At 42.4% G+C, this 12,211-nt stretch overlaps 1 protein-coding gene across 1 annotated transcript in view; it reads right to left on the bottom strand.

Moving 5' to 3' along the window:
• Positions 1–12,211, bottom strand: part of LOC132833290 (uncharacterized) — a 120,843-nt gene that overhangs the window by 61,427 nt on the left and 47,205 nt on the right. Inside the window, exons 13-16 of the mRNA XM_060851454.1 lie at positions 12,005–12,061; positions 11,573–11,755; positions 7,842–7,893; positions 3,532–3,674 (exon numbers count right to left, since the gene is read on the bottom strand). Coding sequence (XP_060707437.1) covers positions 3,532–3,674; positions 7,842–7,893; positions 11,573–11,755; positions 12,005–12,061 — 435 coding nt within the window. The remainder of the gene's footprint in view (positions 1–3,531; positions 3,675–7,841; positions 7,894–11,572; positions 11,756–12,004; positions 12,062–12,211) is intronic.

Here is a 12,211-nt window from a genome sequence, read left to right as displayed (position 1 = left end):
CTCCGCCATTCAATCATGGCTGATGGGCATTTCAACTCCACTTATCAGCGTTCTCCCCGTAGCCCCTAATTCCTCGAGACAACAAGAATCTATCAATCTCTGCCTTGAAGACATTTAGCGTCCCAGCCTCCACTGCAAATGGAAGATAGATGGATACCAGGAGGATATTTCCTCTTGTGGAGGAAGAGTGGAACCCAGAAACAGAGTTAAGGCAATCATGCCATTCCCAAAGGGGAGACTGTAGAAGCTCTTAAACATTAATTTCACGTGCAGACTGATAGACTGGCAATCAACTTTGCAAACGATCAGTTAATTGAGGAATTGCTCATAAAGAAATGTCATGGATTTATTACCTCAAAGTCTGATCTATGATGCAGCCCAGCAAATAAATAAGTGACCCAGTTAGCTAGCAATGTAGGTGATGTCATCAGGGTGGATTCATCCCTGCACCAGCTAAGGTTAATGTGAAGGTCCTGCTTTCAAAGACCTTACCATTCACCTGAGGTGTGGTGACCGTCAGGTTAAACTCACCACAAATCATCATTCTCTCGCTCTCTAATGAGAAGGCAGCCTCATGGTTCTGGGAGATTAAAAAGAGGAGCTGCTGGCCTAGTGGTATTATCACTGGACTAGTAAGTAAGAGGCCCCTTACTGATGTTCTGGGGGCACATGTTCAAATTCCAACATTGCAGTTGGTAGAATTTCAATCCCTTTATCAATGGGCCAAGGCTGTGCTGCATGATTTGAAATAAAATCAAGTTAACTCAGCCTCCATTAGTACGGATTCATAACAACACACTAGATAACCTGTGCTTGCTTTGTTAAGAAATTGTCTGTTAATGACTTGCTAGTTTATCATAAGCTACTGCATTTATACAAGTCTACTTGCAGGGCAGCACAGTCATTCAGTGGTTAGCACTACTGCTTCACAGCGCCAGGGCTCTAGTTTCAATCCTCTAAACCCTCTGGGGTTTAATTCCCTCTGCGCTTAAAGGGAATTATATACAGGGTATGCTAGTAGAGTGGTTAAGAATGGACACAGGATGCTTGTGTTTATCAGTAGTGGAATAGATTATAAGAACAGGGATATTAGATTACCTACAGAGTGGAAACAGGCCCTTCAGCCCAACAAGTCCACACTGACCCTCCGAAGAGTAACCCACCCAGACGCATTTCCCTCTGACTAATGCACCTAGCGCTATGGACAAGTTACTTTGGCCAATTCACCTGACCTGCACATCTTTGGACTGTGGGAGGAAACCAGAGCACCCAGAGGGAACCCACACAGACACAGGGAGAATGTGCAAACTCCACACAGACTGGAGTCAAGGCCGGAATCAAACGTGGGACCCTGGTGCTGTGAGGCAGCAGTGCTAACCACTGAGCCACCGTGACCCCCATGTTGATCAAGGCACAGCTGGAATACTGTGTGCAGTTTGGTGCACCACACTATAGGAAGTACGTGATTGCACTGGAGGGGTTACAAAGCAGATTCACCAGGATATTGCAAGGCCTTTCTGCTATAAAGAGAGACTGGACAAGTTTGGATTGTTTCATTTGGAGCAAAGAGTGTTGGGGAGATTCCTGACAGAGATGTATAATATTAAACGGGGCATGGACAGGGTGAATGGAATGCAGCTGTTCCCCACAGTCGAAGGGCCAATGAAAAGGAGGCACAATTTTAAAGTGAAAGTAAGAAGATTTAGAGAGTCACAGTCATAGAGATGTACAGCACGGAAACAGACCCTTCAGTCCAACCCGTCCATGCCGACCAGATATCCCAACCCAATCTAGTCCCATCTGCCAGCACCCAGCCCATATCCCTCCAAAGCCTTCCTATTCATATACCTATCCAAATGCCTCTTAAATGTTGTAATTGTACCAGCCTCCACCACTTCCTCTGAAAGCTCATTCCACACATGTACCACTCTCTGTGGAAAAAGTTGCCCCTTAGGTCTGTTTTATATCTTTCCCCTCTCACCCTAAACCTATGCCCTCTCAGTCTGGACTGCCCCACCCCAGGGAAAAGACTTTGTCTATTTATCCTATCCATGCCCCTCATGATTTTGTAAACCGCTATAGTGTCACCCCTCAGCCTCCGATGCTCCAGGGAAAACAGCCCCAGCCTGTTCAGCCTCTCCCTATAGCTCAAATCCACCAATCCTGGCAACATCCTTGTAGATCTTTTCTGAACCATTTCAAGTTTCACAACATCTTTCCGATAGGAAGGAGACCAGAATTTCATGCAATTTTCCAACAGTGGCCTAACCAGTGGCCTGCACATGTCCTCCCAACTCCAGTACTCAACACTCTGACCAATAAAGGAAAGCATACCAAACGCCTTCTTCACTATCCTATCAACCTGTGACTTCACTTCCAAGGAGCTATGAACCTGCACTCCAAGGTCTCTTTGTTCAGCAACACTCCCTAGGACCTTACCATTAAGTGTATAAGTGCTACTAAGATTTGCTTTTCCAAAATGCAGCACCTCACATTTATCTGAATTAAACTCCATCTGCCACTTCTCAACTCATTGGCCCACCTGGTCAAGATCCTGTTGTAATCTGAGATAACTTTCTTCACTGTCCACTACACCTCCAATTTTGGTGTCATCTGCAAACCTACTAACCATGCCTCTTATGCTCACAACCAAATCATTTATATAAATGACAAAAAGTAGAGGACCCAGCACCAATCCTTGTGGCACTCCACTGGTCACAGGCCTCCAGTCTGAAAAACAACTCTCCACCACCACCCTCTGTCTTCTATCTTTGAACCAGTTCTGTATCCAAATGGCTAGTTCTCCCTGTATTCCGTGAGATCTAACCTTGCTAACCAGTCACCCATGGGGAACCTTATCAAGCGCCTTACTAAAGTCCATATAGATCACATCTACCACTCTGCCCTCATCAATCCTCTTTGTTACTTCTTCAAAAAACTCAATCAAGTTTGTGAGACATGATTGCACACACACAAAGCCACAGTGACTATCCCTAATCAGTCCTCGCCTTTCCAAATACATGTACATCCTGTCCCTCAGGATTCCCTCCAACAACTTGCCTATCACCGACGTCAGGCTCACTCGCCTATAGTTCCCTGGCTTGTCCTTACTACTCTTCTTAAACAGTGGCACCACGTTTGCCAACCTCCAATCTTCTGGGGCACCTCACCTGTGACTATTGATGATACAAATATCTCAGCAAGAGGCGCAGCAAGAGGATTTGAGGAATTCACTGCCTGGGAGGCTAGTGAATGCAGGAGACCTCATAATAAAGTACTTGGATGAGCACTTGAAGTGTCACAACATGCGAGGCGATGGGCTGAGTTAGGTAGTGCTATATCTTTGGTGGACAGATATAACGCACTGAAGAGCCTCTTCTGCACTGTGATACCAACATGATACCGACAGGAGAAAAGTATTGTTGCTTCCCAAGTGAAGGGGGATAACATGAAGTGAAAGGCCTTGTGCTTAGGGAGGAGTGAGCAAGATGGAAAGCAGAGAAATCCAATTCTAAAGTGGGAATTACTCACCACTGGCAGCACCGTGTGGGGCATGTTCGAATAAGGACGATAATCAGCAATAGCTACATGTGGTCTGTAGGTTACAGCTCCACTGGAATCCAGAAAAGCTTGCCTTTCATGCAACAGAGAGCTCAGAAACCAAGGATTCAAGCCTAAAATTACAAGGTAATTCAAAATTAGACACAAACTTAAGGGTTTTCTTCTTTTTATTTGACTTTGCTATTAAATATTTTCCTTGACTTAGCATGGGCTTAAGTTTCAAAATGAATAAGGAACATTTATTTGTAATTTTATTCCTTTTGGCACTGAATAATATTGCTTTAACTTTTAAAACAAGTAAATGGTTATATTTCACATGAACCAGTCTTTCAATGGGAAATGTGATGAGAAGTCACATTAGGAGGTCTCTGGTGCCTCCTTGTGGCAGCCAGATGTAATGCTGGTTGAAAATGTGTTGCTGGTTAAAGCACAGCAGGTTAGGCAGCATCCAAGGAACAGGAAATTCGACGTTTCGGGCCAGAGCCCTTCATCAGGAATCCAAGGAACAGGAAATTCGACGTTTCGGGCCAGAGCCCTTCATCAGGCTCTGGCCCGAAACATCGAATTTCCTGTTCCTTGGATGCTGCCTAACCTGCTGCGCTTTAACCAGCAACACATTTTCAGCTCTGATCTCCAGCATCTGCAGACCTCACTTTTTACTCGAAGATGTAATGCTGGTGGCAATCTGAGAATTGGACACTAGACCATTTAATAACTGGCATTGGACAGGAAATAGGCAAGAAGATTAAAGATCAAATTGCGATCATTTTACTAACGTACATACACATAAGACAAAGGTTTTGGATGTAAAACTAGTGTAATAATGTACAAGTTAAAAACGTTTCTTTTGGAATAGGCTGCAAGACCTGAAGATGTTTATAGTGCAAGCAGAAGAAATGAACACCTGTCTGAAAGCATTATCCCAACTAGAATTAGTACAAATTGTCAAGCAACTGTTAGGAATCGTTTGGTACTTTTGGACATTACAACACATACATGAGTGCAAAATAGTAAAATTTCATTCTGATCAATTTTTTTTTGATAAAACTGTTACAAAATACTTCTGGTCATTTTTAATTTCTGTTACATATCAACGTCTTTACTTCTGCTCATATTAGGAAATAGAGCCTGATGTATACATTTCTATCATAGTTTATACAGTGAGGTGATTAGTTCCATTAGCTCAATGACTAGTGTGTGCTTCAGAATAATGCGAATAGCACAGGCTCAATTGTTGCTCTGGGTGAGACAGACTTGAGACAATAGAAAATAGGTGCAGGAGTAGGCCATTCTGCCTGCACCACCATTCAATATGATTATGGCTGATCATCCTCAATCAGTATCCTCTTCCTTCCTTATCTCCATAACCCTTGATTCCACTATCCTTGAGAGCTCTATCCAACTCTTTCCTAAATGAATCCAGAGACTGGGCCTCCACTGCCTTCTGGGGCAGAGCATTCCACACACTCACCACTCTCTGGGTGAAGAAGTTTCTCCTCATCTCTGTCCTAAATGGTCTATCCCTTATTTTTAAGCTGTGTCCTCTGGTTTGGGACTTTCCCATCAGCAGAAACATGTTTCCTGCCTCCACAGTGTCCAATCCTTTAATAATCTTATATGTCTCAATCAGATCCCCTCTCAGGCTTCTAAACTCAAGGGTATACAAGCCCAGTCGCTCCAATCTTTCAACATAAGATAGTCCGCCATTCCAGGAATTGACCTCGTGAACCTACGCTGCACTCCCTCAATAGCCAGAATGTCTTTCCTCAAATTTGGAGACCAGAACTGGACACAATATTCCAGGTGCGGTCTCACCAGGGCTCTGTACAGTTGCAGAAGAACCTCTTTGCTTCTATACTCAATCCCTCTTGTTATGAAGGCCAGCATGCTATTAGCTTTCTTCACTACCTACTCTACCTGCATGCTTGCCTTCATTGACTGAGAACACCCAGATCTCTTTGTACTGCCCCTTTATCTAACTTGACTCCATTTAGGTAGTAATCTGCCTTCCTGTTCTTGCCACCAAAGTAGATAACCATACACTTATTCACATTAAACTGCATCTGCCATGCATCTGACCACTCACCTAACCTGTCCAGGTCACCCTGTAATTTCCTAACATCCTCCTCACATTTCATCCTGCCACCCAGTTTTGTATCATCAGCAAATTTGCTAATGTTACTACTAATACCATCTTCTATATCATTAATATATATTGTAAAAAGCTGCGGTCCCAACACTGATCCCTGCGGTACCCCAGTGGTCACCGCCTGCCATTCTGAAATGGAGCTGTTTATCACTAAGCTTTGTTTCCTGTCAGGCAATCAATTTTCAATCCAAATCAGTACTTTGCCCCCAATACCATGCACCCTAATTTTGCTCACTAATCTCCTATCTTTATCAAAAGCTTTCTGAAAGTCCAGGTACACTACATCCACTGGATCTCCCTTGTCCATCTTCAGAGCTACATGCTCAAAAAATTCCAAAAGATTAGTCAAGCATGATTTTCCCTTCATAAATCCATGCTGACTCTAACCTATCCTGTTACTGCTATCCAGATGTGTCGTAATTTCATCCTTTATAATTGACTCCAGTATCTTTCCCACCACTGAGGTCAGACTAACTGGTCTATAATTTCCTGCTTTCTCTCTCGCTCCTTTCTTAAAAAGTGGTACAACATTAGCCACCCTCCAATCCGCAGGAACTGATCCTGAATGTATTGAACTCTGGAAAATAATCACCAACACATCCACGATCTCTACAGCCACCTCCTTCAGTACCCTGGGATGTAGACCATCAAGCCCCGGGGACTTACCAGCCGTCAGTCCTAACAGTCTCTCCAACACCAATTCCTGGCAAATATAAATTCCCTTCAGTTCAGGTCCTTCAGCCACTGTTACCTCTGGGAGATTGCTGGGAGACCTGCCTCCTTGTTTGTTCCATTCTTGTTATGATGTGGTGTCCCTCAAGCTACATAACCAATTGTCTCTCTTTCTAATAGACAGAGGTGCCCCAGTTCCTGTGAATGATGACTAATTACTTACCAAACTTATACCTTCACAATTTGCAAAAAATACAGCATTTAATGAATTAACATGATCTCTACTCCAATTTTTTCCCTTTATCCCAAGTCTCCTATTCATGGTAGCTTGTACTAAGATACAAGCCCTAACCTCCATGACATCACCTTTTATGTGAGTCTCGAAAGCCCCAGTGTTGCTGTGACATTCAGCTGCCTATAACACCACAGATGAACATTCACACGTGTGTAATTTCCAGCAAAGATCACTGGGCAGTCACCAAAAGTATGGACTATGACTGATACTTCTCATGAGAACATGGGGATGAGAAGTTAAGAGAAAACTCCTCAATAGGAAAATAAGTATAGCTCCCAGAATACAACCTTAGGTAATCCGGCACAATTTGTGGTTTGTGATATTTGAATCTTTCCTGCCCTGTCCAGCTCAGTATCATGGTGAGGAATGGGAGCAAAGGATAACTTTTTTTAAAATTAGGCTAATGATACCTCTCTTTACTGCTGAGATATTTTAGATTCCATTAATTGTTTTGGAAAAGTAAGCATATGGAAACTGGTTTAACTGATATATATATATAATATATATATATATTTGCTGCTTTTTCTGATGAAGAAGATCAGCACAAGTGTAGCAGTAAATGTTGACATGAGGTTCTGAAGTAATGAATACAGAAGATACACCTTTATTGCTTTAGACTGTTCAGAATACATCGTACATTAAATTTCAATTACACTAATGGCGTACTGTTTATGTCTAGCACATTGCACAGGTACACTGGAAGTAGATCCTACTGTTTAATGAGAACTGCCAGGAATCCACAATATCAGTGTGACAAGGTACTTATTGTGGAAAGGTCAGGTGTACGGTGATCCTCTGTCCTTAACAGTCTGGAGATGGCCATCTGTGGTGCATCAACTCAAGGGATCGAATTTTTGGGTCATGAGCAACATTTAATGCTCTCACGTGCCTGTGCACGGGTGACTCCATAGAAGTCAGGCAGCCAGTCTCGTGGGTTGAGAAATTGTGTGTAACATGGTCATAACTACAGGAGGTAGAATAGTAATTAAAGTGATTGGAGGAGTCGGGAAGGAGGAGGAAATTGACAAATTACTGCAGCACTGAAAGGTTTTGAGGTTTGTGTAAATTCCAATGATTTTCTCCATAAGTTATGTGTTTGTGGCTGAGCCACTAACAACAGATGAAATGATCTTTGTCTCACGTCACTGCCCTCCCTTTACTGACCTTGTTCTTGCTTAGGAGTTCCAGCTGGGATTGAATTAGTGTTCATGTTCCCCTAAAACAAAGAACCATAATTGAGTTATTTCAGGACTGAAATTGCCATTTGGAGCAAATTCCCTGGAGCTGTTGTTTCAATCACGTCTTTTTAAAACCTAGTACAACGAAAATTGACAGGACGCAACTATCAGGAAAGACAGAGCAGGATGTTATTCTTCTCTCAGAAAATGAGAGATGACCCGAGGCTCAATGAGATGGATGTGGAGAAATGGTGTTCACTTGTGAAGGTCACAGGTGGGTGTTTTGAGCAACCCGTGGTGCTGTGGATATAAAATCAACCTAACAGATTTGAATAAAACATTTAAGAGGAGTTTGTTAATAGTGAGCAGTAACTCACTGCCACACGGAACATATTATTGTTGCATTTCAGAGGGAGCTTGTATAAGCCCAGGTCTTTTCCCCAGGGTAGGAGAGTCCAAAACTAGAGGGCAGGGGTTTAAAGTGAGAGGGGAAAGATTTAAAAGGGAGCAGAGGTGCCATGTTTTCAGACAGAGGGCGGTGTTTGCATGAAATGAGCTAACAGAGGAAGTGGTGGAGGCTGGTAGAATTACAATATTTAAATGGCATCTAGATGGGTACGCGAGTAGGAAATGTTTAGAGGGATATGGGCCAAACGCTAGCAAATGGGACTAGATCAGTTTAGGATATCTAGTCGGAATGGACAAGTTGGACTGAAGTTTGTTTCCGTGCTCTATAGGTGAGGGAATTGGATGGAGAGATACAGAAGCGGATTTGGGTGGTATTTAGAGCGGTAGAATGCAATTATCAGTAAAGACCAGCTTGGCCAAATGACCTGTTTCTGTGCAGCGGGCTGAACAAGAGAGTGAGGCCAAGACTAGAAACAGAGGTGTGGTGGGGGTTGGGGGTGTTGCTTGTCCCATTACCCCCATAATTTGGACAGCTGCATTGGGATGATTATTTGCAAAGCACAATTAAAAATATTAAAGGATTTTACAGTCTTGAGGAGAGTTGACTGCTCAAGTAACTGAGGTACAGAGGCACTCACATGAGTTATAAGCCAAACAATACCTTCACTGAATAGTGAGGGAAAGTCAGAATGCTTTACGGAACAGAGGCAAATGCTAATAGAAATCCTTAATTAAAAGCAGAAATAGACAGAGGGACAGACAATGAAGGGCTGGTATGAGCAATATTTCTCCAATTCCTTAATACCAGCCTTAACTTAAAGGAATCCATGACAACCATTATATAGAGGCTTAGTTGGTGTACTGTGTGTGGTTGTGGCCTTCTTATACAGGAAAGATTTTATTACAATAGTGGGAATGCAAGAAAGGTACACTGGACTTGCTCCCAAGATGGAGGGACTGTCCTATGACGAGAGATTGGGGGAACTGGGTTTGTATTCTCTACATGTTTGAAGAATGAGAGTTGATCTCATTGAATCTTGCAAGATATTGAAAAGAATAGGCAGGGTGGATGGAGGTGAGATGGTTTCTCTGGTTAAAATCCAGAACCAGGGGCCACAATTTAAAACTTAAGGAGCATGCCATTTAGATCTGAGATAAAGGATCATCTTTTCATGCAGAGGGTTGTGAATCTTTGGAATTCTTTATCCTTGAGTGCTGTGGAAGCTCAGTCTCTGAGTGAGTTTGAAGTAGAGAATGATGGATGTTGGATTACCAGTGGTATAGATTCATGGGGATGGGATAAAAGGCATTCATTAACATGTACGAAAAGCCATGATCACGCTGAATGAAAAGGCAGGCTCAATGGGCTGGATGGCTTACTCCTGTTCCTATGTTTCTCTATTTAAGTGAAAGTAAGGTCCTCAAAAACATTAGCCATGTTAAGGTTGACTTCTCAGCCTTTTCCTGAAATATGTCTCGAAAATTTGGCTTTTACACAGGTAGGTATGATAACTGAGAGTATAGCACTTTGGAATGCCTTCAGGTTATGAATGGCAGTGTATAAAATACAAATACTGTCTTAATCATGCTTTGGTGAATCACCTTATTTAAACAGGATGACCTTTTGCAGCCAATCCTCTAAATCATGGTTCTGAACTCCCTTCTCTGTTCACAAGTCAGATTGCTGTTTTGGCATATGATAATCTGTTGCTTTGTCCAATTGCTCATTTTGAAGAGGCAGAGTCTCTGCTTAACAGCTCTTCCAAGAAGGAACAAAGTGCATGAGAGAAACAGAGAGACGGGTGACGGGGACGGGGACGGGGACGGGGAGGGGGGACGGGACGGGGGAGGGGGGGGGGGGGGGGGGGGGGAGAGAGAGAGAGAGAGAGAGAGAGAGAGAGGTTTGATAGAAAAAAACGCAACAGCCAAGCCTTAAAGAAGAAAGAAAGTTGTGGGTCTAGACCAAGAGAAAGAGCGCTGGGGATTGGGGAGGAAGAGCTGGAGTTTGGAACTGAAGCAGTCAGGAACTGCAAGTTATGCTTAATCAGAAAAATTAAATAGAGGAGCTGGAATCTGGGAACTAAAATGATTGAGCTGGAAGACAGATACAGCCTGCTTTTCCACATTGAGACAAGGTCAAATTACTGGTCCTTTTCTTTAGCCAATGGTTGGCTTCTCAGCTATACCAGAGGTAGCCTTCACTGATTAGCAAAATTCATTTCCCTGGATCAAAATCTAATTCATTATGTTTAGCAAGTGAACAATTTAATTCACAGAGGGTAAAGGTGTCCTATGCAATGAGTGGGTTCTGGTGATTTTGGAAATGCCTTCAATACTGAACACAAATGTGATTCAGCTGCCATTCATGGCAATCATTGCATTTCCTGCAGATACATCAAGGGTTGCATGTGTCACTGGTCTATTCCAAGTTCAACTGAATGATTAATAATATGATTCTGATTCGGACTAAATGTGCCTGGTGAAGAAGCGTTCCATTTATTTGCAATGACTTTTGACAGATTGCCAATGTTGCATTCATCTTCAAAACACGTAGGTGATGAACTAGCATGTCAGGATTTGTGATTTAGAATCCCTTCATTTTACTGTTGGGCTCCTCGTGCGGAATACAAACCATCACTCCTCTGTCACATTTTGACTCGTGCAGCCACGAGCTATTGAGTCGAAAACAATTACTCATTCAATCCCCACTCCACAACTCCTGCCCCCATCCCCAACCTCCCCCCACCCAAAAAAAATACCATCAGACCTTCCTGCGTCTGGACAAGATCATTCTAATCTGCAATGTGGAAACCATAGTACAATTCCAGGTCAATGGGTTGAAGTTTATCCCTGCCATTAGCCTGAACGAACTGTCTCATGCTACAAGTATATACAGGATTGGCCTTTCTGCTGTTACCAATTTGCAATCAATGTTCATTTACATCAGATAGTTTACAGAATTTAAATAGTATTGCCAATATTACCTGCTAGCAATTTGCCCCAAATGAAGAACAGATTTTAGTTTATTGTTAACTTCATTATAATATAGCAGTAAAGCGTGTGATTAAATCACACTTTTCTGTGGAGCTGTAACATTAAGAGATGCTAGTGCAAACTAACTGCTGCAGAAAGAATTCAGGACGCACTCCACACTAATGAGGCTGCTACATTATTACTTAGTACCACTCATTTGTTAGTGACAACTTTGTACAACCATTTTAATATGGTAAAATATCCCAAGTTGCCTTACAGGAGCATTATCTGACAAAGCTCTCCACAAATTGAAGATAAATTGGATTTTAAATTTACCTGTTGGTTGCCTAATGACAGAAAGGTGCGTGTATACTCCAGGATTGCCGTGTCATTCAGCATGTCCTCAGCCTCTTCAATCAACCCTGTGTTAGTCAAGCCATGTCGGTAGAGTTCCCTCACCAACTGTATAATCAGACTGTTCCTACGATGGCATTTCTGAATCAGACTGGATAGCTTTGCCTATTTGAAGCACAATAAACGAGATGTCTTCAGCATTTAATGAGGGTACGTTTTCACCCACGTCCATGAGTAAATAAAGAACAATGAGGGTATGGGAGAAGAGATCAAATACTGGGAGAACATACACATGAGGAAAAGCACAGAAGATAAATATTGAAACAAGTTATCAGCTCCCTATTTAAACTTATCAAATTGGTTAGCGGGATAAAGCTCTTCAGATACATACATTAATTTTGGAACTTAAGTCACCTTTAATGGAGCTATCAGCAATTCAGCCTCTGTTTTCTTCCTGCCCAATTCTTCAAACTGAAATGAAACAAAAACTGTCTTAAGGCAATAAATTTTGATTTATTTGCAACATTTTTTGCAGCGTTCCTGTTCTCCAGAAATATAGCTCCAGGTACTGCAAATGAACAACAAAACAAATGTGAACTCTGTCCGTAATGGAGAGAGAAA

This window comes from Hemiscyllium ocellatum, chromosome 36 (assembly GCF_020745735.1).
Source record: "Hemiscyllium ocellatum isolate sHemOce1 chromosome 36, sHemOce1.pat.X.cur, whole genome shotgun sequence".
Lineage (NCBI taxonomy): Eukaryota > Metazoa > Chordata > Chondrichthyes > Orectolobiformes > Hemiscylliidae > Hemiscyllium > Hemiscyllium ocellatum.
The sequence above is the reverse complement of the archived record's forward strand: the minus strand, read 5'-3'. Positions and strand labels throughout refer to the sequence as shown.